The sequence below is a fragment of the Mesoplodon densirostris genome, chromosome 4, assembly GCF_025265405.1.
Source record: "Mesoplodon densirostris isolate mMesDen1 chromosome 4, mMesDen1 primary haplotype, whole genome shotgun sequence".
In the NCBI taxonomy this organism is placed as follows: Eukaryota; Metazoa; Chordata; class Mammalia; order Artiodactyla; family Ziphiidae; genus Mesoplodon; species Mesoplodon densirostris.
Genome location: NC_082664.1, coordinates 35,081,681 through 35,107,939, shown reverse-complemented (window position 1 = coordinate 35,107,939; position 26,259 = coordinate 35,081,681). Strand labels below are relative to the sequence as shown.

Below are 26,259 nucleotides of genomic sequence, written 5' to 3'. Positions count from 1 at the left end.
CAGTATTTCAGTATTTTAACAACTGGAATGGCCTGAGTAAAAGCCTGGGAGTCATTCTGTAATCAAGGCCTCTTAAAGTAGAGGGGAGGGAGGAACAACGATCCTCCTGAGGCGGAGAGAGGGGGTGAGGGTAGCGTTACGGAGGACTTTTGAGCTGGGCTCTAACGAAATTCATTCAGGGAGAGAGAACAGCCCAAGGTAAGGCATGCCTGACGTCTTTAATCAGCAGAGCCAAATTTGGGAGTGATCAGATGAAGAGGAGGTAAGAGGTGAGACTGGGGCCATGAGTTGGCCCAGGTTGAGAAGGACCTGCCAAAGAGTTTGAAAAGTAGATACTAGAGAGCCAAGAATTGTTTTTAAGAAATTAAAAACATGATAGTTCAATGGTGAGGACTTTTGGTTCATGTGCAAGGGGTCTTGCTTTTCTGATGGAAAGAGAAAACTCACTTTAAAATCAAATAGATATACGATCCGTATGCTCTACAAGGACCCCCCTTTTATAGATTGATCTGATTAATCTGGGGAAGCTAGAAGTACAGGGATTTATGCCACAAAAGCCTTGGACTGATGTTCACCCTGAGACAAGGAGCTAGGAAGTGAGTGTTTTTCTGCATGTGTCATCTTCTGGATCCCCGAGGCTTTCTGGGTTACTTCAAAGCTGCCCATTTAGCTTCTTATGGGCAGGGACCTCATCATATTCATCTTTGTTTTCCCTAATGTCTAGCTCAGTACCTAGGACATAGGAGGTACTCAGTAAGTATTTGTTGAATTAGTGTAACATTAAATAAGTCATTCGGTTCTAAGCAACCATTGCTTACACGTATTTTAAATATGGTTTTATATAATTGCAAAGTGTCTGCCCTTTTTAGGTCCTGTATTTTCATTCTGGCATGATCTACTTGCAGTGGCATTCAGCTAGAGTCTATGCCTGCTCAACAGGAAATTTCTGGCAGCAACAAATTGTATATCCTGGCTAGATTGCTAAGTATGGCAGAACACTCACTCTCTCTTTAACTTGACTTTCCCTACCTGTATGAGGGAGAGTATGTTTTTGCTTATTTATTCTGAAAGGGAAAACATAAAAGTAATGCATGCTTGTTGTGAAAAAAAAAAAGCAAGAAATATAGAATAATACAGAGTAGGAGGGAAAATCTTTCAGAGGTATATAATCTTCTAGGCTTTTTCTATTATATATTAAAATATGTTGTGCTCACAATATCATCCATACGTCGTGGATAATTTTCCATGTAAATATAGGTACTAATCTTTTTTCATAGCAGCATAGTGTTCCATGATAGGGATATACAGAAATGTAGGCAAGAGGATGATGACATTAACATGAATGACATGTTGCATTCCTTAAACTCAAAACAAATTTAAGCATTTTTGGTTTCAATTATTTAAAACAAACAACTTTGATCTAAGCTAGAGAAGTAGCAATCAATAGTTTCACTTCAGAAACAGCTGGCAGTCTGTTAGTATTTGTAGCCCTGTTCTGCTTCATCATTAACCTTGTCTAACCCCTTCTCTCTAGAAACCCCAAAGAGCATAGTAAACGTTACACAAATACTCCATAAAAGTTGTTCTTTGCTGATCTGGACTGAACTGGATCTTTAAATATAGTTGTTTTTTTTTTTTTTTTTTTTTTTTTTGCGGTATGCGGGCCTCTCACTGTTGTGGCCTCTCCCGTTGCGGAGCACAGGCTCCGGACGCGCAGGCTCAGCGGCCATGGCTCACGGGCCCAGCCGCTCTGCGGCATATGGGATCCTCCCAGACCGGGGCACGAACCCGTATCCCCTGCATCGGCAGGCGGACTCTCAACCACTTGCGCCACCAGGGAGGCCCCTAGTTGTTGTTTTTTAACGTCTTTTAATAAGGCTTGCCTTAATTGGTCCTGTCTCTTGATCCTGATTTTAAAAGGGGAAGATGGCTCAGAGAACTGCTCCAGGTCACCAAATAAATCCAAGCTCAGAACAATAGGATTCCTTTAGATCCATCCCCCATGCTGTCCCCCAAATCACACTCCCCCGTCACATGACTTCTGCGAGATGGAGATTCTGCAGCTGTGCGGAAGAGGACTGAGGTCTCTCTGCTCTTGTGTTTCTGGACCTGGCTTTTATTTTTGTGTTTTGCTTGCATTCTCTTTTTTCTTGCCTTTCTTCTTCTTTGGTGTCTCAGTTTTTATAGAGTCCTGGCTGGCTCCCTTAGGGATGAATCTGCCAGCCTGTGCATACATGAATCCGCAGTGTCATTAGGATGGTTACCTCTAATCATTCTTCCTCGTTGCTATTAGAAGAACTCTGTCTGAGCGCTAAGAAAACTTCAATATGTGGGCTCTTGTCTTTCCCATAAAAGCTTTTGTCCCATAGTAATGAGGCGGAGCTCTCATTTACTTCTAAAACATGATTAACTCCTTGGGAAGGAGATGAAAAAAATAGAGTGCTGTTATTTAAGATGGGTACCCTGGGGGAACAAAGGAGAGGCTTTTCACATTGTTGTACCTCCTAATTGGGCCAAGCCAAGGTTGCTGGGTGCCATTCCACAAGGCAGCTCCCTGCCTGGTGGGGGACAGGAGCAGAGGGTTGACAGATTGAAGCTGACATTGGAAAGGCGTGGGACCAGAAAGAGCTTAGGACTTTTTAAGGCCAGATCTTCTGGACTTGCCTCCTATACCACCTCCAAAGGGCCCCGGGTGAGAGAAGGGAGCTTAGACCCCACGCTCTGCTCTGTAGTCCCTGACATCAAGAGTTCCCTCACTCAGAATCTCTGGGAAGGGGCTGGTTTGCTTTATTCCTTGCAACTCTATATTGCTTGAATTGTTTATAGTGAACATGTGTTATTTATATAATCAGAGAAACATAAAGCTATATTCAGAGTGTGGGCAGGGGAAAAGAGAGTTTTTTGGTGGAACTCACAAATAATTCCATAGTGCAGTCAACATTAAAGATAAAAGGTGTTTGTGGGATTAGGATACTTTAAAAGGCACCTAAAAATCCTGAGCAGAATTGATCCTTAGCATGATGACAAACAACGAAGGCTAAAGCCCACACCTCCTTCCTTTAGAGGCTCAGTGCCAGGCCTTGCTGGATCCTACAAAGGGCCCTGTCCACATTTCCCAGCCCAGAGAAATCTGTATTGGACAGTTTTCTACCCCTTTGATGGTCAAGATTCATCTGTATTCTCAGCTTCAGTGTCCTGCATTTTAGGCAAGATTATCTACTGACTTATTCTGGAGAAGTTTCTCTGCCTGATGGAACATGTATGTGTTAAACAGGGAGACCACATGAAGACACAGATTTTGTCCGAATATATGATTCTAATGAGAATTTCAGACTAAACTGACAGCTCCCGGTTATGCCCTAACAACACCAGAGAGAGTTACTATATGAAGTTCCAGCTTCCTTCCATCTTAATGAGCTTGTTGCAAAGACTAGTTCAAACTAGATTGAGTTGAAGCCCTAAGGGAAAGAAAGGATAGGGAAGGTACTCTGTTGTCTCTCTGTTACACCCTTAAAGTCATCTGAAATCCTGTCTTGTGTTTCCTTCTTGTCCTTTGCCCTTTTTTTCACCAGAGGAAGGCTTTAGGGAAATAGTAAGTATGCTGTGGTAACAGAGGGAATTAATTTGACCATGCTCTGAAGAAAGAGTGTGTTGATTCCCACTAGCAATAGTTTCTCCACCCATCAGAGCAGGGCCAGGGATGTGGACCATTACACAAACCAGTCCCACTTGACCAGCTGTTTATGGAGATGTCAAGCCCAGAGTTCAGGCTCTTTACATAGAAACATGTTGCCTTCTTCGAATCAATTCCTGTGAGACTAAAGAAAATCCCGTGTGGCCCAAGCATGATGTAACAGGGATGTGCTTCAGAATTCAAGACACACCCTCTGAGTTCCTGGCATCTTTTTTACCATAATAGTTGCACAGCCGCAGCCTTCCTTCTGTGACCCTTGCGAGCCAGGGTTGCCTTGGCTGTATTTCCTAGCGGTCCTGGACAAGAAGGTCCAGCTCTGCCTCCTATGGGTCTGTGGACAGTGCTGGGAAGTCAGGCCTCTCTCACTGGATGCTCAGAGAACTTAGTTTTTACATCTGGACAGAGTTCCTGTGCATCATGCTTTTGTGGTCTACCTGATTTATGGTAGAGAAAGGGAATAGGTTTTTGTCAGTTGAAATTGCCTGTAACAGTATTTAGTTGCTTTAGTTGGAGCCAGATTGAAATTTCCAAATTTCTAAATTCAGACAATGCAACCAGCACATACTTGTTCAAAGTTACTTAAAAGTTAAAATCAATAAGACTTACACTAACTTTTGATTTTTAAAAAAACATGAAAAATAAATGTGGTATTTGATGGCCATGAACTTACTAGTAATTCAACCATTTCTTCTTTCTTTAGCAGCACCCCATGGTAATACTAACAAATGGTAGCACTAACAATTTCAGTAATGGCTAGAAATCTCATTTTAAACCTAAATTTACAGTGCTGTGGACTGTGTATAAAACTATACATTAGCCTTACACACACAGACACTCTCACATGGGCAGCAAGCAAAAGCAAATAGATCATGGGACTAACTCTCTAGCCTTCAAGACAGAGAAAATCACTAACTTTCCTGTATTTTTTACCTGCTCCCTTACCACAGTGGAAAGAAGTTTACGTTTCTTAGGTTCTTATTATGTGCCATATTTTTCATTAACTTCATTCATCTCATTAATTTTCACAGTAAGCCTATGAAGCTGGTATTATCGTGCTCATTTAAGAGATGAGGAAAGTGAGGCGTGGAGAGGTTAGAGTGCCCCAAATCATACAGCCAAGATTTGAAGCCATGACTGACTAAATTCAAAGCATCTTACATTTTGTAATAATGATGATCATACTTGGCCCCAAGCCACCGTTTTTCAGTCCGCTGGAAGAATGATTTGAGGTTAGTTAAAAATTATACTGAGCACCATCAAGAGGAGCTTTTTGGTGTATAGTACTTTTATGTATGGTATGTGTGTGTGTGTGTGTGTGTGTGTAACTGACCCTCAAAGCTGGTATTATGATAATACCACCAAATCACTACCTGATTGGAGATAGAAGAACTAAAGCTCACAAAGAGGGCCTCCTCTTTAATGTGGAGGTTTGACCACTCATATTTATCTCCACCCTTTCTCATGATCTATCTGAAATTATTTCAGTTTAATAATAATAAAAAATGGTAACCCAAAAGGGCAAAGAGATTAGATCTCTTTGAGACCTGAACAGGTTTCAACAAGATATTAGAAGGCAGGAAGAGATAGAAGATTGACAAGATATAACAGAGGAAACTGCAAACCAACGCATTTTCAGTGTAGCGTAACAGTAGAACACTTACAAGATTTCCTAAGACTTGGAAGCACCAGATATCAAAGAAGGCAGAGAAGATGAAAACAGGAGATTGGTTGAAAATTTTTCATGAAATATAGGAAATAGTTGGACCACCTTTCTCACTCTGGACAGCCAAGTGACCAATCTGCAACCCAGGTTGAAGGCCAAAATTTATCTTTGGAGAAAATAAATTAGAGAAGTTTCAGACTTGGGACTTCAAACAAAGCAGAGGACAAGGGGAGGCATTGGCTAAAACAAGGGATTACACCTGCCAAATGGTGAATCTGAAGCCCCTTTCTCTGCCCTGCTTCTAGAGTATAGGAACTGGACAAGAGATTGAACAACTCTTTTCTGTAAATAGCAGTCCACCTCTGAGAAGGTATCTCCATGTATTGAAATTCATCAGTGTCCAGTGAATCCCACCAATTTACAAATGTCCATGTACACAGTATTTCTAATTATATTTTTAGAATAAATTATATTTTCTATTATATAATTTAAACATGGCTGAACAACAAAGGATCACCAGACTTTAGAACGTGCCTCCCACATCAAAGAGAAAACAAAACAAACAAGAACCATGAGGAGTTAGAGATAATGCAAGATTTAAGGGAAAACGACCCTTAAACTATAATTAGTATCCTCAGAGAGTTAAAAATGATATGAAAACAAGAATAGGTTGTGTTGAATTAGAAATAGTCATAAGACAAGAAAGAGCTCCTGAAAATCAAAAATATGGTAGCTGACATAAGTTCAGTTAAAGGGGTGGATGATAATACCAAGTGATATTATTTGAATTATGTGTAAGTGTTAAGTTGATTTAAAACAAAACAAAATAATCAATTTTCTAGAACTGTGAAAATATTTAAAACAGAAAAAGAATTGCAGGGTTGAATAAGGAGATAATAAAGATGGGTACTGAATCAGAATGTTTAAAAATTTGTCTTGGGAGACTGAACATATAGAATGGCGGAGTAAGACACTCAAACAACCTGCAGCTCCTCAAAATCAACAAGAACATTGACTAAAACTGTCAAAATCAACTTTTTCAGAACTCTGGAAATTAATTAAAGGCTTGGGAAGTCTGGCGAATTTTTTTTTTTTTTTTTTTTTTTTTTTTGCTGTACGCGGGCCTCTCACTGTTGTGGCCTCTCTCGCTGCGGAGCACAGGCTCCGGACGCAGAGGCCCAGCGTCCATGACTCACGGGCCCAGCTGCTCCGCGGCATGTGGGATCCTCCCAGACCGGGGCACGAACCCACGTCCCCTGCATCGGCAGGAGGACTCTCAACCACTGCGCCACCAGGGAAGCCCAGTCTGGTGAATTTTAATTCAAGAAAACCAGGTGAATCTCAGTAAGAACAGCAAGATTTGTGGCATTAAACTTTCACTAATTCCATCGTCCTTTCCCCAGATCTGCAGTAAGCTTGAAAGCCAACCATCTCGCAACTACATTAGCTTTGTACTGTAACTTGGAAAAGTTTGGAGCTCCCCAAAAGCCCTGTCCAAGAGAACTGTCACTATTTGACCTGACTCAGAACTTGGTTTGTGTGAATATCCCTACCTACAGGGTGTTCATTGAAAATAATCAGTAGCAATTGTTTACTGTCATGGCTGCCTAAGGTCCTATTACCAGGTAGAGCTAACAAGAGGCTGACCAAAAAAATTTTAAAGGAAAAATTGAGGGCTAAGATGTCCACAAGGAGCTTTGTAAAGGTCCTACCTATACCAGGGACTCTAGAAGGCTACACACATGCCCAGAGCTTTGCTCATGCCCAAGAAAGACCTGAGAAGACCTTAAGCTGTCACTTCTGGCTGACCTTGAGGCTCTGTAAACAGGAAGTGAACGTTAAGACAAAGTTTTAAATTGCCTGAATGCATGGCCCAACACACACACACAGACCATTGGCAAAAGCTGGGAGACTTACTGATTCAAGGCATTTAGGGAAATCTGTTTATTCAAATACAGTTCAATCATTAATCACTAAGTGACTTCATGTGTAAGGCATCTTCAATAAAATTATAAGGTGACTCCTGATCAGAAACTGTGGAGGCCAGAAGGCAATGGAAAGATGTAATCAAATTGCTGAAAGGAAGACTGTCAACCAAGAATTGTATATCCAGCAAAACTATCCTTCAAAAATGAAGAAGAGGGGCTTCCCTCGTGGCACAGTGGTTGAGAGTCCGCCTGCCGATGCAGGGGACGTGGGTTCATGCCCCGGTCAGGGAAGATCCCACATGCCGCAGAGCGGCTAGGCCCGTGAGCCATGGCCGCTGAGCCTGTGCGTACGGAGCCTGTGCTCCACAACAGGAGAGACCACAACAGTGAGAGGCCCATGTACCACAAAAAAAAAAAAAAAAAAAGAAGAAGAAGAAATTAAGACACTCTCAGAAATACAAAATCTGAGAACGTGTCACTAGTACACCTACCCTACAAGAGATACTAAAAGGAGTCCTTCAAGCTGAAATGAAAAGACTCTGAGGGTAACTTGAATCCACCTGAAAAAGTAAAGAGCACTGGTAAAGGTAAATATATAGGTAAATATAGAAGCATGAATGTGGGATTTTTTTTGTAATTCTTTTTTTCTCTAATATGATTTGAAAGACAACTGCATAAAGCAATAAATATAAAACTATGTTGGTGGACTTCTAATGTATAAAGATGTAATTTGCATAACAATGGTGGTACAAAGGAGGAGAAGAGAATGGACCTACATTGGAGCAAAGGGTTTTTTTGGTAAACAATTTAAATTAAGGTAGTATCAGACTGAACTAGATTATTTTAAGTTAAAATGTTAATAGCAATCCCCAGGGCAACCTATATGAAAATGGATAGTAAAAGAAACAAAAGAATTAAAATGGTAAACTAGAAAAATATCTAACACAGAGAAGTCAGTAATAGAAAAATAGAGGAACATAAACCACAAGATAACACAGAAAAACACATAGCAAAATGGCAGACATATATCCTATCTTATCAATAATCACATTAAAAGTAAATGGACTCAGGACTTCCCTGGTGGTACAGTGGTTAAGAATCCACCTGCTAATGTAGGGGACGCAGGTTTGATCCCTGGTCTGGGAAGATCCCACATGCCTCAGAGCAACTAAGCCCGCGCGCCACAGCTACTGAAGCCTGCTAGCCTTAGGACCCACGTGCCACAACTACTGAGCCCGCGTGCTGCAAATACTGAAGCCTGGGTGCCTAGAGCCTGTGCTCTGAAACAAGAGAAGCCACCGCGATGAGAAGCCCACACACCGCAACAAAGAGTAGCCCCCGCTCGCCGCAACTAGAGAAAGCCCACGTGCAGCAATGAAGACCCAATGCAGCCAAAAGTTTAAAAAATTGAAAAAAAAAAAAAGCAAATGGACTCAACACTTCAATCAAACCCCACCCCCATGATCCAACTGTATAAAGTCAAAGACATAAGTTAATTGAAATTAAAAGAATGGAGATTATATACCATGCAAACTGTGATATTGAGATTTATAAGAAGTATATATATTTGGCCATTCAGATGACCAAAATATATTTCTCATATATATTTAGTCTTCATCCATAGTTCCTGACTCACATGTTCCAAAACCCTTGGAATTTTCTGAGCAATAAGAGCAACGGGAGCATCTTTTGTTACAATATTTAGTCTCTTGTCCTTAGTTTCTGAAAATGCTTCAGAGCCATAATAGTGAAATGGTTGTCTTGTTATCTATAATAAGCCCTTTCCACCACAACTGGGTTTATGTTAATGAAGATGACTTTTGTGAAGCACCTAAGGATAGGCGCTGGTTTCCAGGAGAACCAACCATGAAAAGAGGGTTGGAACTTTCAGTCCCACCCTCTGATTTCTGGGGAGGGCAGAGGGGCTAGAAGTTGAATCAATCAGCAATGGACAATGAGTTAATCAATTATGCCTATGTAATTAAGCCTTCATAAAAACCCAAAAAGAGAGGGGTTCAGAGAGCTTCCACGCTGGGGAACAAGAACACTTCTACATGCCACCATGCTGGGCTCCAAGCTCCACTAGGACAGAAGCTATTTTGTTTGGGACCTCACCCTATATGTCTCTTCATCTGGTTGTTGATTTGTATCCTGTAATATCCTTTATAATAAATTGGTAGTCTAGTGAGTAAGTGGACTTTCCTGACTTTTGTGAGCCATTCTAGAAAATTAATTGAACACAAGGAGAGGGTCATGGGAACCTCCAGTTAGTATGCAGTCAGCCAGAAGCACAGGTATAAACCTGGGCTTGCAACTGGCATCCGAAGTGGAGGGCCATCTGAAGTCTTGTGGGACTGAGCCCTTTACCTGTGAAATATGATTCTATCTCTGGGTAGATAATGTCAGAAGCAGGGTTCAATTCTCAGACACCCTGAGAATTGCTTGTTGGTGTGGGAAGGTCTCCATAAACATACACCTTGGAATTGGGTCTAGGAACCATTTTTACAAATAGTAACCAAAAAAGGGCTAGAGTGGCTATACTAATATCAGACAAAATAGACTTTAAGACAAAAATTATTACTGGAAACAAAAAAGGACATTTTATAATGATAAAAGGGCGAATCCATTGGGAAGACATAACAATGTTAACCATATATGCACCTAACTGAGCCCCAGAATATATGAAGCAAAAACTGACAGAATTGAAGGGAGAAATCGACAATTCAACAACAGTAGTTGGAGACTTCAATATCCACTTTCAATAATGGATAGAACAACTTTGCAGAAGATCAACAAGGAAATAGAAGACCTGACCAATACTATAAACCAACTAGACCTAACAGGCATCTATAGAACACTCTACCAAGCAATAGCAGATATACATTCTTCTCAAGTGTTTGTGGAACATTCTCATGGATAAACCATATACTAGGCCGCCAAACAAGCCTCAGTTAATTTAAAAGGACAAAACCATGCACACTAATCACACTGAAATAGAATTAATAGTCAATAACAAAGGGAAATTTGGGGAATTCTCAAATGTGTACAAATTAAACATATACTCACAGTCACTCCTAAATAAGCAACAAGTCAAAGAATAAATTACAAGGGAAATTAGAAAATACTTTGAGAAAATGAAAACAAAAATACAACATACCAAAACTTATTAGATGCAACTAAAGCGGCGCTTGGAGGGAAATATATAACTTAAATACCTATCTTAAGAATTTTATTGTATGTAAATTCACCTCAATAAAGCTGATATTTAATATAGAAAGAACTAATGATCCATATTCTTTGACTATATAAATTTGCATACTACCATATAGATGTAGTCACTAAATTCTCTCTGATTTTAGTATAATTGGGGAAACATCACTAACTCCTTCAAACTACATATAAAGTTTCCTGGAAAAAAAAAAACAAACCTAACATGGTTTTTTATTAAAATATGTGAACAAATATTAAGCTTATAGTTAATTATATGAATGCTAAAGTATCTAGGGGAAAGTGCACTGATGTTTGCAATTTACTTTAAAATGCAACAACAACAAACCAATAAGATGGGTTGGTGGATGAATAGATAAGTGATAAAAAACAAGTCTAATAAAATGTTAGTGGTAGAATCTACTTGATAGGTTTACGGGTATTCACTATAAAATTCTTTTAATTTTGCTGCATGTTTGAAATTTTTCATAATAAATGATGGGAAAACTAGAAACTCAAAATACCACTCTGACCCTGAACGATTGCCATCCCATAATTTATAAGTTAATAGCCTATTGATCTGAAGAAATGAATGTTTTCTTTAAGGAACACGCTCTTTTAGTTTATAAACTTTGAGAACCTCATGTATTATATAAACATTTTTAAACAATCACTTCACCCAGAGAGATGTTATGAAAGAACATAATGATACTCTGGGGGCGAATAAGATCTTGTAGCCTCAGGGCCAAACTTTCTAGGAGAATCTTCCCAGGGTCTAGAATTATATTTCATAAGGGATTCAAATCAACTTCAGATTTCTGCCCCCAGTCTCTGTAGGAAAAGTTATGAAATAGGCCACATGTAGGTAAACCAATAAGTCCATGCCTGCTCAAACACAGTTCATTTTTCCACCCTGTCATTTTCCAGCACTGTATTACTTCTACAGATCTTGCTCCCCTATTTTGAGAAAGCAGTTTAGACACCGTTAAACTCATTCTCTACTCTCCCCTCATAATCTTGCCAAGCTGTTGGTACTGAGGCTTCAGTGTTCCATGGAGAGTGATTTTCCAAGTGATGGAGCCGATTCTAATCAGTATACAATCCAGATACGGACTGGGACCTGGACCTCTGCCACCTTTCCCTCCAGCTCTCTTAACACAATGACTAGGGAATTCCTTTGAGGATCACTGAGTACACTTCAAGCCCCCCTGATCCTGTGGCCTCCTTCCAGCCACAGAGATCTTCCTGTCTGGAGCATTTCCGGCCTTTCTGTCCCTTGGCTTGGAGAGTTCAGCTCAACCTGGAGGAGGGACAGAAGACTTGAGGTTATCAAAAGCCTGTTGAATTATCTGATGCAAGACTGGTTGGCTTGTCTGCCTCCCTGGCTCTCTTCCTGGGCTTCAAAGCAGCTGAGAAAACAACCTTTTTCTAAGTCTTGGACAAGGAGGAAAATCCCTGGCATGAAGGATTTCTGTCGCAGACATTTGGCACAGCTAGAGGAAAGGTTTGGTTAGCTTAGCAATGGGTTTTATTAGCCCAGGCCTCCAGTTGAAATGAGATAATAGGGTCCCTGTTGAAGGACATTTTAGAGTCAGTGGCTTTGCTCCCTTTGCTTCTCAGCAGGACCCTTGCATACAGATGAAAGTATTAGACGTGGTCAACAAGGGCATCACTGGTGAGGTCATCAACTGCCACATAATCTTGCTGACCATGGGGGAGACTGAGATAGGGTTAAAAAACGAGCAAGCTAGGCAACTGTGGATGAATGCAAAGTCCTATTTCTGAGCTATCCAACTCAACTGCTTCTCACTCCGGTTTTCTGGACTGAACACATTACATTGTCTTGGGGCCCTGCGTTTGGTAAATAGAAAGAAAGGGACAGAAAGAACACCAGGCCTACCACCTGCCCCTACAGGAAGAAACTCTGCTTACACTTTCCTCTGCCAGCTCATTTTACTCTGCCCTTTGCCCCCAACCAATATGAGACTTGGGGTAATGGGTGGGAAGGGGAAGGAAATAAAAGAGAGGAAGGATTCATTAGCTGTGTTAAAGGAAGCCTGCCTGGCACAGGATATGGAGAAGAGAAAGTGGAAGAACCAGTGCCAGCTTACCCTCAGCCCACGGCTGCCTATTCATGTCTGCTTCCCTGGGCCACAAAGGCAAAATTCACTTTTTCCTCAAGTCAGGGCTCTTTTGCAGAAACTCATATACCCTGCCAGGACCAGAACTCTATAAAAACAGCCTCCAGGATAGCCTGTAGCCAAGGTTCCTGACAGCTTTGTGCTGTCTTCTCCACACTGGCCTTCCTGGCCACCCGTGGAGGTGAAGGGCTAGGCTGGGTTGCTCCAGAGGAGGGTCGCACCTATACTTTAAAAGGACACAGGCACTATCCCTAGAAGGTGTCCCCATCCTGGAGGAGGCCTGAGGTTCCTATGCCCGGCACTTTCTGTTCTATGGCTCCCTTTCCACTTTCTGAGCCTCTTGGAAGTGGGATCACGCCAGGAAAAACATGTGATGCTATAGCAAGCTGAAACCAAAGACTTGACTTTGGTCCTGCCCAAGCTGAGAATCTTGGCAGTGATGGACTGGGCAGCCTGCTCTTTTCTATGGCATCTTCTAAGTCCCCCAACTTTGGGAATGGGGTGCCAGTTAAATCCTCAAAATGGGTATGAGTCAGAGCTTCTGAGGGTCACCATTTTTTTTTTTTTTTGTATTTCATAACTGAGCTTCTGTTATGCATACAGCACCACACTGGAGGCTGGTAGCACCAGGAGGGGCAGCAATGATGATGATGGTCTCTGCCTTCAAATACATGGTAGTAAATTCAAGTAACATTAACTATAAAATGGTGGAGAGGGCTTCCCTGGTGGTGCAGTGGTTGAGAGTCCGCCTGCCGATGCAGGGGACACGGGTTCGTGCCCCGGTCCAGGAAGATCCCACATGCCACGGAGCGGCTGGGCCTGTGAGCCATGGCCACTGAGCTGCGCGTCCGGAGCCTGTGCTCCGCAACGGGAGAGGCCACAGCAGTGAGAGGCCCGCTTAGCGCAAAAAAAAAAAAAAAAAAAAAAAAAATGGTGGAGTGGACAGTAAGTGCTATTAGGGAGGTACAGATAGTATGGTGGGTTCAAGAGCCATTACCCCAGGCTGGAGAAATTGGCATACGCTTTCTGGAAGAGGTAGCATTTTTATGGGGTTCAAAGAGTAGGTAGGATTTGGACATTCAGACATGAAGGGCAGAGGAAGCTTGTGAACAGCTGAATCAACTTGCATGGATGCCCTGTCTGGTTCCCTTCTTTGTCTTGAATCGTGCCATATCCATGCTGCAGAAGAAATGCCCTTATTTGGTGTTATGTATTCTGCCTCTTTGATGTCTTATCCCATGGAAGTGGATTGATCTGTGCTTGACAAATTGGGGGCTACCATTGTGCTGGTTAAAAGTACAGACTATAGGGGGCTTCCCTGGTGGCGCAGTGGTTGAGAGTCCTCCTGCCGATGCAGGGGACACGGGTTCGTTTCCCGATCTGAGAGGATCCCACATGCCGCGGAGTGGCTGGGCCCGTGAGCCATGGCTGCTGAGCCTGCATGTCCAGAGCCGGTGCTCCGCAGCGGGAGAGGCCACAACAGTAAGAGGCCCGCGTACCGCCAAAAAAAAAAAAAAAGTGCAGACTATAGAACTAGTTGGCTTGGGCTGGAATCCTGTCTTCGGCACTTATGAGCTGCCTACCTCAAAGGGTTGTTCTGAGGAATAATGTCTGTTGGTTGTCATTTCCATCATCATCATTACTGTGGGAACCTTGGAAGGCCCCCCACCCCAATCCTGTAGGACTTTCCACCATTTTAGATCAATTCCTCTTTTCTGAGAGTCTCATATTAAAATGCAAACACCAGAAAGGGTAACACTGGAAGGTTTAAACCAGCTATGCTTTAGAGCTGAAGAGAATCAGCTGACAACTTATTTGCTCAGAGCAAAATAGGTACCTGAGTGGAGGGATGTAAAAGAAGGGGAGGGCTTCCCTGGTGGCGCAGTGGTTGAGAGTCCGCCTGCCGATGCAGGGGACACGGGTTCGTGTCCCGATCCAGGAGGATCCCGCGTGCTGCGGAGCGGCTGGGCCCGTGAGCCATGGCCGCTGAGCCTGTGCGTCCGGAGCCTGTGCTCCGCAACGGGAGAGGCCACAGCAGTGAGAGGCCTGCATACTGAAAAAAAAAAAAAAAAAAAAAAAAAAAGGAGGGGGGGAGGGGAAGAAGGTCTGTAAGGGGAGGCCAGTGAGCTCCAAGAGCCAACTTCTCCCCCGCTTGTTTTATTTAGAGTACCTAGGCCTCTGGATTTTTGCGAGTACACTGGGAGAAACCTTCATACATACAGCGTGGGGATAAAGTGAGGAACAGTGAAGAAAATGCCCATCCGTCATTTTAGGGGCCCACACATGCAAAAAAGCACTGGACTGGGCCCTATGGAACGGAAGGGTATGGAATCAGAGGAAATGTCCCTGATCTGTGCAATCCCATCAAGAATTCAGAACATACATCTAGGAAATAAATTGAGGTAGAAACAGATGACAGTCTTTTTTGTTGTTGTTGTTCGTCTTAAGGGTGGAAGTTTAATTAATGGTCTATGCTATGATTGTGTGTCTGTTTTCTTTTTCTTTTTCTAAATTTTTGTGTATTTTTTGTACAACTTTTAAAGTTTACTATCCATTTACAGTTATTATAAAATATTGGCTATATTTCCCACCATATATTGGCTATATTTTCCTATTGTACAGTACATCCTTGAGCCTATCTTACACCCAATAGTTTATACCTCCCCTCCCCCCACCCCTCTGAGCCCCCCGCCCCATGGTAACCACTAGTTTGTTCTCTATATCTGTGTGTCTCAGATGGCAGTCTTTTAAAAAGTGCAAATTGACACAGCGCAAATTGAATCCTCCTGACCCATAGTAGGTACTTGGTAAATGTTTGCTGATGGATGGATGGACTGAATGAGTGAAGAGTGCCCAAGAATGAAGGGCTCACAGTAGAAGGTCAAAGGTGAAAAAGGTGGAAAAAAGCCCAAAGGCCTAAAGGCTTCCTTGTATTATCTTCTGCCACCAGAATGTCAGCTCCATGAGAGCAAGGACCTCATCTGTCTTGCCCCCTGCTATGTCCCCTGCACCTAGAATGGTGCCTAGCACAAGGGAAATTGCCCAGTAAATGTTTATGGGTTGAACAAGTACATGCGTAGATGGGTGGATGGTACAAATAATGGAAATTACTTCCAGACAGTAGTGGGATTTGGGACCCAACACCTAGTACATATTAGGTATACCTTAAATGTTCCTCAAATAATTTAAAAATATTGATGAACACGTTCCTTGCAAGGATAGGTGAAGAGAGGAGAAAGTGTATCCATTAGGATGTAGCTACAGTGGAGCTTGTCTGATATGAAGGAAACATTCAAGAAAAAACAATCTGGCTATTTGCAGGAAGTGGGATTATGGCTCACAATACCACACACCTGTCTTGTGGAGTTCCAGGGTTTTCGGAGCCGCATGGGTCTGTACTCATTCTTACCAACTACATATTTCCGTGAACCCTCAGAGGGTTCCAAAGCCAGCTACACGCACTGCACACATGGCTGAGTATGATAAAAATTTTTTCACTAAGGCCCCGGGATTTTATTAAGCAGCCAGGCCCTCCCTGCAGGGCTTATATATTGAAGAAGACAGAAGAACACCTGACAACAGCACAAGTCAGGCAGTGATTAGAACACCCCAGCTTTATAGGTTGACAGCATCTAAAACAGAACAGCCTAAGGTATCTGCTAGGGAGGGTTGTTTGCTTTATAAGAGGGTAATTTATTGTTTGAAAGGCACAAGGGCATGGGGCACTCATTCAAGTCTAAAAAAGGGAAGGGGCTTCCCTGGTGGCGCAGTGGTTGAGAGTCTGCCTGCCGATGCAGGGCACACGGGTTCGTGCCCCGGTCCGGGAAGATCCCACATGCCGCAGAGCGGCTGGGCCCGTGAGCCATGGCCGCTGAGCCTGCACATCCGGAGCTTGTGCTCCACAACGGGAGAGGCCACAACAGTGAGAGGCCCGTGTACCGCAAAAAAATAAATAAATAAATAAAATAATAAATAAATAAATAAATAAGGGAAGAGTCAGTATGTATTCCCAAAGATAGGTGGCAAGCATCACTTTTTTTTCTGAAATCTCTTGGGCTAAAAAGCTAATTTACACTTCCCCTCTATACTATGTTACACTATAGAATCTCCAGGTCAGAAAACTCATATTAAAAGCAATATGCACCTTCACCCCAGGCCTCTTACCAGCATGTTTGCATTGAAGTGTTTGTGGTCATGGGTTGCTTTGGGCGTCTAACCACCTTGATGGTTCTCCCCCAGTTGTTCTCTTGTTTGTCATTTCCCTGTGGGAATTTGGGCTCCAATCCAAACACATTGCACCCAGCATGGTTTGCTGAATGAGAAGAGCAGGACCTTGTTCTAGATACTTCCCTTGTTCTAGATACTACATCTCCATTGATATAACCTGAGATCACACTAGATTTTTGCAAACCACATCTCACAGCCAACTGGTATTGAACTGTAGTAAACCAACACCTAATTCATTTCCTTTCTTTTTCTTTCTTTTTTTTTTTTTTTTTTTTTTGATACGTGGGCCTCTCACTGTTGTGGCCTCTCCCGTTGCGGAGCACAGGCTCTGGATGCGCAGGCTCAGCAGCCGTGGCTCACAGGCCTAGCCGCTCCGCGGCATGTGGGATCTTCCCAGACTGGGGCACGAACCCGTGTCCCCTGCATCGGCAGGCGAACTCTCAACCACTGCGCCACCAAGGAAGCCCTCATCTTCCCCATTCTGTAACCAATAGTTGGTCCTCTATTCTTAAGGCCAAGGCCTTACATATATTTCAATAAAATGTGTCCTAAAAGATTTGTAGGATTTGTCCCAACACTGTAACCAAATTGAGATTTGTTTTCATATAATGAGTGTCTAATCTAATATAGTAACTCTTCTCCTAAATTTTTTTGTCTTCTGTTACCATATTCAGCATCCCATCAACTGGTTTAGTCACATGATCCACAAGTCCAAATGTCACGTTTTCAATGAGGTCTTCTCTTACTACCCTATTTTAAATTGACCCCCTCTTTTGATCCAGTACACTTCCTATACTCTATCTCTGCTATTTTTCCTCCATAGCACAAATAATCATCTAATATGCCATATATTTCACTACTTATTCATTTTGTATATTATCTTTTACCTCCTTTAGAATGTAAGCTCTATTAAGGTAGCAATTTTTGCCAGTTCTATTCCCTGCTGGATCCCAAATGTGTTGTATAGATTGAATATAACAGTTGAATACATCAGTGTCCTCATTCAAGTCAGTAAAAATATTTAATATGATAGGACTGAGGATAGAATCAAGTACGTTCTACTAGAGGTTGTTACCCCTCACCAGATTGCTATTGATCTTTTGGTCACTTTCAAATCCACTTAATGGTGTTAGCATCCAGCCCAACTTGTTTTTACTTTATCTAGGAGGCTACTGAGAATTTGTTACATTTTTTGCTGAAAATCAGGTAGTTCATGCTGGTGGTAGCCCTCCTATCTATCAATCTGGAAGTTCTTTGCCAGAAAAGGAAGTGGGATTCATCTGACGTAACTGATCACTTCCTCTTTCTAACTGCATGCAATCATCCTTTTGATAACCTATTTTAAACCCTGCTTGGGAGGGACAGGGCATTAATCAATGACCTGTCAAAACCCCTTGATTTCCTGGAAGGGAGGTACTTCCAGGTGTGAGGTCCCTTCGTGTGAGGTCCTTCTGGCTGGGGCTCTGGGCATGTTCACAGAGTGGGCATGAGCTCCCTGGGGGAGGAAGCTGTCAGATGATGGAGGTAGCGCCACTGAGCTGAAAGGCTTAGGCTCAGATGTCATTTAGTGGTTGCATTGGAATATCACATCCTTTTGTCTGAGTCTCAGATTCTGTGGTCTATAAAATAAATTTTCAAAAATATAGTATGATACTTTATTGAATACTGTTTATTTATACCCTTTTGGTTTCATGTCCAATTTTTTCATGCAGGCAGTAAAGATCTGAGGTTTGGGATATGTTTATTTCTATTGCTCTTTGAGCTAAAGGATTTATATTTCTCTTCTCCATTTCCTTTTTTCCCATTCTTCCTGACACACCTGTGGTTTAGGCTCTTGTCATCTCATGCCTGAATTATTACCATAGCTTCCTAACTAACTTCAGGATTCACGTCTCTTTCTTCTCCATCTTTGACTCTTCAATCAGGCTAATTTCCTGAACCTGGCTATTCAAAATGTGGCCTATGGACCACAGCATCAGCATCTCCTGGGATCTTGCTAGAAAGACAGACTCTCAAGCCACACTCAAAACCTACTGAATCAGAATCTGCATGTCAACAGGACCTGTAGGTGATTCAAACCAACATTAAAGCTTGAGAAGCACTGTCCTCTCTTCCACCATGCCATTCCCCTACCAAGGGGCATCCATAAACTCACACTGAACCATCCCTAAACTATCTCTGTGACAAAAGTTCCACCTTAATTTTCAGGTGAGATGTTTTTGATGTGAAGATATAAATGCCCACCTATACCATCTACTGATTGGTTCTGAGAATGATGAGCAAGTTTACCTAGGTAACTTTAGAGCAGTTATAAAAGTTGAGATTCACCTTGAGTTGAATCCTTCTAGTAAAAGCAAAGTATATTGGGTTTTGGTGAGTAAAAGTTAAGTGGTACTTGGGAAACATGTGGTGAGTTGGTTGGAAACGTTCAAACTAAGGTTCTTAGTTTGACACAAGCATTTTATATACTTAATTTAATCCTCAAAATAATCTCATTTAGGTGGGTGTTGTTATCCCCATTTTACCTATAAGGAAACTGAGACTCAAAAAGATGAGGTTGTCCAGAGCCTCAGTACTGGGTAGAATCCAGGCTACACCATAGTAACAGACATCCGAAATATGGTGGTTCAGACAATTGGCTCTGTACTGAGCTGGACAGGTGACCCCAGGTGGTAGGCTTTGCTGATTCATCAGGTCACCCAGCCTCCTTCTCCCATATTGCTTCATCATCCCCCAGGATGTGGCTGAAGCTGGTTCCTGCCCTTGGGAAGAGGGTAAGGGAAAGTGAAGAGCCCATAATTTTCTTATAATCCAGAAGTTCTACCTGTCACTTGTACTCACACTCTGTTAGTCAAAACTTAGCCACATAGCCACACCTAGTTGCAAGAGAGGCAGAAAAATGTTGAAACCTGGAGAGTTGTTAACTAACTGGAAAAGGGTGGCGACTGGGGGAGATCACAGGCGCTGCCATAGGCACTGAGTTGATTAGTGGAAGAACGTAGATTTAAACTCCATGACTTCAACCTGTGGTCTTTCTACCATTCTTTTCAACCATTTCTCATAGTTGACAGTCAGTAAATGTTTGTTGAATTGAGATAGATTGAGATAGTACATGTAAGACTTTTAGTTATTTGAAATTATTTCTTCCTTCTCCCCTGCCTCCCTGATTACCTAATGGCTCTGTGCCAACTTATCACTATTTTTTGATGATGTTAATTTGTAAAATGGAAAGTGGATATTCATCTTCCTTCATGAGAAATGTTATAATACAATAATTTGCCAGTTCTTAGAGGTTCTGTGGAATCATATGAAGTGTGATAATGGGTGTTAATGATAGTAATTTTTTTAACGACCAAATGACTATCCCTTTAAAGTGGGTGTTCTTGGGCCTCCCTGGTGGTGCAGTGGTTAAGAGTCCGCCTGCCGATGCAGGGAATACGGGTTCGTGCCCCGGTCTGGGAGGATCCCATATGCCGCGGTGCGGCTGGGCCCGTGAGCCATGGCCGCTGGGCCTGCGCATCCGGAGCCTGTGCTCCGCAACGGGAGAGGCCACAACAGTGAGAGGCCCGCATACCGCAAAAAGAAAAAAAAAAAAAAAAAAAGTGGGTGTTCTTAGGAGAATGCCATTGCTCAAAATATTTTTGATATTTTATGTTGGCTGATATAGCAGTAAACTCTTACCGCAATAATACTTCGTGACAACATCATCAAAATCACAGAGTCATGCATACAGTCATAAGCATTTAACCAATGTGTATGTGGGTCTCCTGGGGGTTGGCTATTTATACTGGGCCTGGCTGGCCAGCTCTGGGTCAGATGTCTCTCATTCTCCTTATGAGATAACAGATTATCTTGAACATATTTCTCTCTGGCAGTAGCAGAAGCATAAAAGAACAAGTGGAGTTATGTGAGGCCTCTTGAGGCCTAGGCTAAGAATTGGCAAAATCTGTAATTCAAAGCAAGTCATGTGGCCAAACCCACAGTCCAGGGCCATGGGAAATACTCTACACCTCATGTAAGAGGGAATGTAGTCACATGGCTAAGGGTGTGAATACAGACTTGGTGAAGATTTGGGGCCAACAAAGCAACCTATCATGGCTCTGCCTTTACCAAGTTATTTTGAATATTTGCAGTGATGTTAAATCTTTATCTTTAGGGGTAGATTTTAATTTTTTAGTAAAATAGCTAAATTTATGAATGAAATTAGACAATCAGGCTAAATTTATCTTTGGGCAGAAAGGTGGCTATTTAGGCATGAGATATCATAATGAAACTTATGTCTAGCACTGGTTCAAGAATATGGCATTCAGTGGTAGCATAGTTGGAATTGACGTACAGCCTTCCACAGTGATCAGTTGACTGAAGGAATAATACTCATTTGTTTCTGAAATAATTTCACAATAAATAAACCTCACAGTTTATAGTCACATGTTCCCACTTTGTTTCAAAGTGGGAATAGGAATGAATAGAGGCTCGTCTCTATTTCCTTTGACTAATCCTGAGCAAATATGCTTTCTGTGCAGATTCTCATTGCCAAGTCCCCTCTGGCAACGTTCACCACATTTGTCTACACCATCGAGAAGGAAGGCCTGGTTCTTCAAGGTAAGATTCTCGGATTAAGCCATTTCTTTAGGCTGATTATGCTCAGTGCTGCCCATTGCGGGTGATAATTACTGCTGTGCTCCTGATAGAAGCTCCTTCGGGAGGGAATCAAAGGCCAAGATGAATTGACTAGTGATGTTTATCCTGATAAGATAAGAGAGACTGGCAATTGTGGCAAGAAGTTGACAGAGGTTACGGAGAACTATAGAATCTCCTAACAGACAACCTAAGAATGAGGGACAGATCAAGTAAGCTAGGAACTGCAACCACCCCAGTCCTCTTCGCAGACTCCATGGGGTGAGGGACCAGGAGGTAGGTCTCTGACACCAGCGTTGGAGGGCCCAGCCCTGCTTCAGAGCCTTCTCACTTAGCGGGTGGAAGAACGTCACGGCTTCATGAGCGCTACTTCCTCGGCCCCCTTCTGGTTACGCCATTTCCTCCCACTGTGCTCAAGTCCCGACTGGGGACCAGGCCTTGCAGACCTGCACTTTGTGACACGGGCCTGAGTTCTGGCTCGTGGTAGAGCCCCCCAAGGCCACAACCGAGAACTAATTCAACAAACTGGGGGAAAAGTGGATTGAGGGGCATCATTCTCAGATGCTGGGTCCTCGGGTGGTTAGGAAAGGCATCCAATGGCAGGTCTGCAGAAAACAGTGAACAGGAGGGGGTAAATTCAAACCCCATTGAACTTAGCCCACAGGGTCAGATGTCCCAGACAGCTTTGTAGATTAAGAAGGGTCCCCACAGAAGTGCTCAGGATACACGTCTGTCCCCTGCTGTCAGGCAGGAGGCCCTACCCCAGGAGACGGGTAGGTGCCCATCTAGCCGGAACCACAGAGGAGCATATTGTCATTTTTGTCCATGGGAGGAATATCTGCCCTTTAGGTTTTGTAAGCTGAGTATTTTTCCCAAGTTTGTGAAACAGGGTAAGTCCTTACAATATCCCCACAGAGACACATTGCATTGCAAAGACCTAGCAGGTCTTTTGTGGGGCAGGCTAGACAGTTCATGCTTCTGACTGAGGAACAGGGTGCAGCCTTCCTTTTCCTCTCCTTCTAAAACGTCCACTTCTTAATGGACCCAGAAAGCAGCGTGTTTGTTTGGTGCAGCTGAGCTCCACAGCAGGGAATCGGGTTCAGGGAAATTTGGAGTAAGAACTACTGACCTTTGACTCTTAGCCTTTGACTTATGCTATCTAAGTTCCTTGGTAAATATTTTTTTTACAATTGCAAATATTGTTTTCTGACAAAGAAGCAGAGATTTTAAGACCAGATTAAGCAAAGCAAACAGCAGGCCCCTTTGTTACAGACTCTCTAAGGGTGTATAAGTAATAAGCAATCAGAAAGCTGGACTTGTGTTTACCCAGTGCACAGTGTGCCCTTTGGCTCTTCATTTTTAGAGCGTTTCTTAAAAGATTAGAAGTCTAGTAAATAGCAATTTTAGATGAAGATTTCAAGAAGTTCTATGGAAGATTACAAGATAATTTCAGGAGGAAAAGGGCCAGTTCTGCCCAGATGGCTTGTAGGAGAGCCTTGATATGGTGCCTGTATCTTGACCACTCGGCATTTTGGTAAATAACATTTGAAAGCATGGTCTTATTTGGATAACTTTTGGATAATATTTGTGGGAACAAGATACATAGAATTGCCTCTCTGACTCTCATTGCTGAGATCATGATTTTGACAGGAAAGAGGAAATTGTTTAGGGAAAGTATTTAGAAACTGGAACTACAATGAATTGGTAGGGGTTAAGAAACTGCAAAGAAAGACTATTAGAAATAGTTGGAAAATGGGAGAAAGTGGATTACTAAAGGAGGCTGACCTGGAGCTGGGTGTCCAGGAAAGAGAAACCTTCAGGAAAGTGTCTGATGATACAAGAATCCCAACCAGTAAATAAAAATGTCTGGGAGCTTTCAGAGCCTCACCTGTTTGCTTTTGAAACTACACCTTCCTCTCTGAGGTTTTTTGGAGGTGGCAGAACTCTCTGCCCCTGTCAGCAATGCCACTTAATGCAAACCTCTGGGCATTCCCTCCCCTCTGGCTATGTGCTCCCAAGGCTTTGGGGAAACAAAAAGGAGCTCTGACGCTCAGAAAAATGGGGATCCCTCCTGTATTAGAGAGACCACCTTGGATTTCCATTCCAGCTCTGGTAGGTTCTTGAGAAAATCTCTAGCATCCTGGTTGTGTCGGCTTGAAAAAGAAAATGTTGGCCTTGATTGAGTGCTTTGCAAACTGTTTTGCAACCCATTGGTGGGTCATGAAATAAAATTAAGGAATCATAACCAGCATTAAAAGAAGAAAAAAGAAATAGAGAATGGAAAATAACATATCACACATATTGTACTGTTTCATGAGATATTTCTTGTGTGATTGTGTGTGTGTACATGGTTTATGAGTTTATGTACAGAGGTTGCAGTGCAAAATGTTCTTCTTACTTGGATTGCAGTCATCGGCCTGGGTGATCTCTAAAGGCCTTCCCACTTCCCCTGTATCTGATTCTCCAAGGAGATGGTATACTTATCATTCACTTAGCTCAGTAGAGTTCTACCCTTGAGATCTCCACAAACCAGAACATAAAAGCTTATTTTTGCCCCCAGTCTTACCAGATGACTGAGCTAAAAAAACACCTGCACCATTCCCCAGGTTTAAAGCAAAGAAACCTTTGATCCCTGGGGGATAACCTTGGAAAGGTACCAGATATCAAGGCCAAGAAGCTTTTCTTGTGTGAGGGGTTGCTCTAGCACAGTAGTCCTAAGGTGGCATGGAGGTTGGTACCTACAGCTCCGGGAAGGGGTATGCAAGCCATGTCTGAGGGGCATAAAGACAGAGAGGGGAAGGGCTGGAAGAGGGAGGGTAGCTCCTGTGGTACCAACTAAACAGGAAACTGCCAGCCCAGCCACTGTGGCTCAACATTCCGTCTTTGTAATGGAGCTAGCCTGAAGTGGCAGTAAAGAATAATCCAAACGGGCTACGCTGGTTTTTTGGGTGGGGAGCAGGGCTGTTCGTGAGTGTGGGAATGATCGCTGGGTGCCTTTCATCCCCTTAGCAAGCCCCAAGATTCCTACCAGCCTGCGAACCGGGAGTTGTTTGTTTTTTTTTTTTTAAACATCTTTATTGGAGTATAATTGCTTTACAAGGGAGACGCAAGAGGGAAGAGATATGGGAACCAGGAGGTTTTATACTACCTGAAGAGCTCCTGAGTGCGGGAGCAGAGGGAGGGAATAAAAGGTGAGGGCAACATTCGATTTACCGGCTCCACAGGCCATTCCCCTCCCCGGTTCTCAAGGATTAGGACGCTGAGAACAGCCGACAACTGGGGGCCTTACAGCCTTCCCGCCCCTTTGTTCACTGGGATGGGAGGGACAATAAAACGGCAGGCTGGAGAGACTGAGGGGCTTGGTATAGAGATTTCTCAGGCTGCTTTTTAAACACTTGAAGGAGCCGGTCCATGCTATTGTTGTAGTAAAATAGAAAGCGGAACTATTCTCCTTTGGCAAGAAAAAAAAAAGAAAAGGAAAAGAAAGAAAACCCACCCTCCAGCATCTTCAGGAGGCCGCCTGGCTCAGGCTATTACCATGGTAATACCGTGCTGTTTGCATCTTCTTTGTCAGTCCTCATGCTGGTCCGGGATCCTGGCCTCTTCTTGTTGGGCCCAAGACTCTGGAAATACTTGAGCCCCAGACCCTGGAAACATTTGGGCCCCAAAGGAGAGGGATCTCACAGCCCCCAACTTCCTGATGGTTCAGACTCTGAGAGGGGCCAGGTCCCAGCAGGGGGAAAGTTCAGCTATTTTGTGCAACTGAAGTGGGAAAGGTGGAGGGGGTCGGGGAAGATCCCTTTAATCCATTTTTCCTTTTGTTTCCAGAGTTCACCATGAAATCCCGCTGTTCACTGAGTGGGAAAGCTTAGAGGCTTGACCAGCCCAGAGAGGGGCTAAGGGGTGCGGGGACCTAGTGGAGAGGAAAAAGCGGGGACTTGGCTTCGGGAATCGGCTTGCATGGAGTGGGTCCACAGAACCGCATGGCTGCAGAAGGGAAAGGGGCGTTTACAGTGAACTCCAACTTGACCCACATCTGTTCTGGTCGTGTCCTTTGCTTCCCCAGCAAGCCCCAAATGTCGTGCCACCCAGAACACAGCTGGGGTCCCTGGACCTCTTTGTCAAGGCCAGGAATAAAGATTCTGTACTTGAAAGCAGCCAGGCTGTTGCTGATGCTACAGGAAGCAAAGGGAAAACCCAGGACCTGGGTCTCCCGGAGTCATCCTGGCTTTCATGGGGCTCCAGGCAATAAAGGCCTGCCGACTTGGCGAAGGAGGAGATGTTCTAGGAGGGGTTGGCCAGGGAAAAGGCAGAGGTGAGCTCAGGGGGGCTTCTTCTTGTGCACTTTTCCCTTGCCCTACACTCTCCTTTTCCTTAGGAATCTAGGAGGCGTTTGAAAAACGAAAACCAAGTTGTTTTGAACAGGATAGAGGACAACGACTTAGTTTCTCAACAGGACAGAATTATGTGCTTTTATATTGTTTTAAAAAAAATAAAGATCAGGTAAGACAGGTTGAATCTGGATTCTGGTGCTATTCTTATTAGTTTAGGTTTGAATGAGCAGCATAAACCTTGGGATGGGGCTGGGGAAACTCAGGGGAGCCCAGAGCACCCTGAGATAGGTCCAGAGAAGTCTAGAAACAAAGCTAGTTTTCTGTGTTTCCAACCAGTCCCTATACTATAACCCAGTATAGGGACTCAGAATAAACCAGAAAACAAAGAAACAATGATTTTTTTAAGAGCTGGAAAGCTATGTGCCTC

General features: G+C 43.1%; 1 protein-coding gene across 5 annotated transcripts in view; it reads left to right on the top strand.

Annotated features, from left to right (window-relative positions):
* RAD51B (RAD51 paralog B) overlaps positions 1-26,259 on the top strand; it is a 657,748-nt gene that overhangs the window by 579,150 nt on the left and 52,339 nt on the right. For all 5 annotated transcript variants that reach the window (XM_060098040.1, XM_060098036.1, XM_060098037.1 and 2 more), the window contains exon 10: positions 21,384-21,462. In XM_060098040.1, the coding sequence (XP_059954023.1) occupies positions 21,384-21,462 (79 nt within the window). The remainder of the gene's footprint in view (positions 1-21,383; positions 21,463-26,259) is intronic.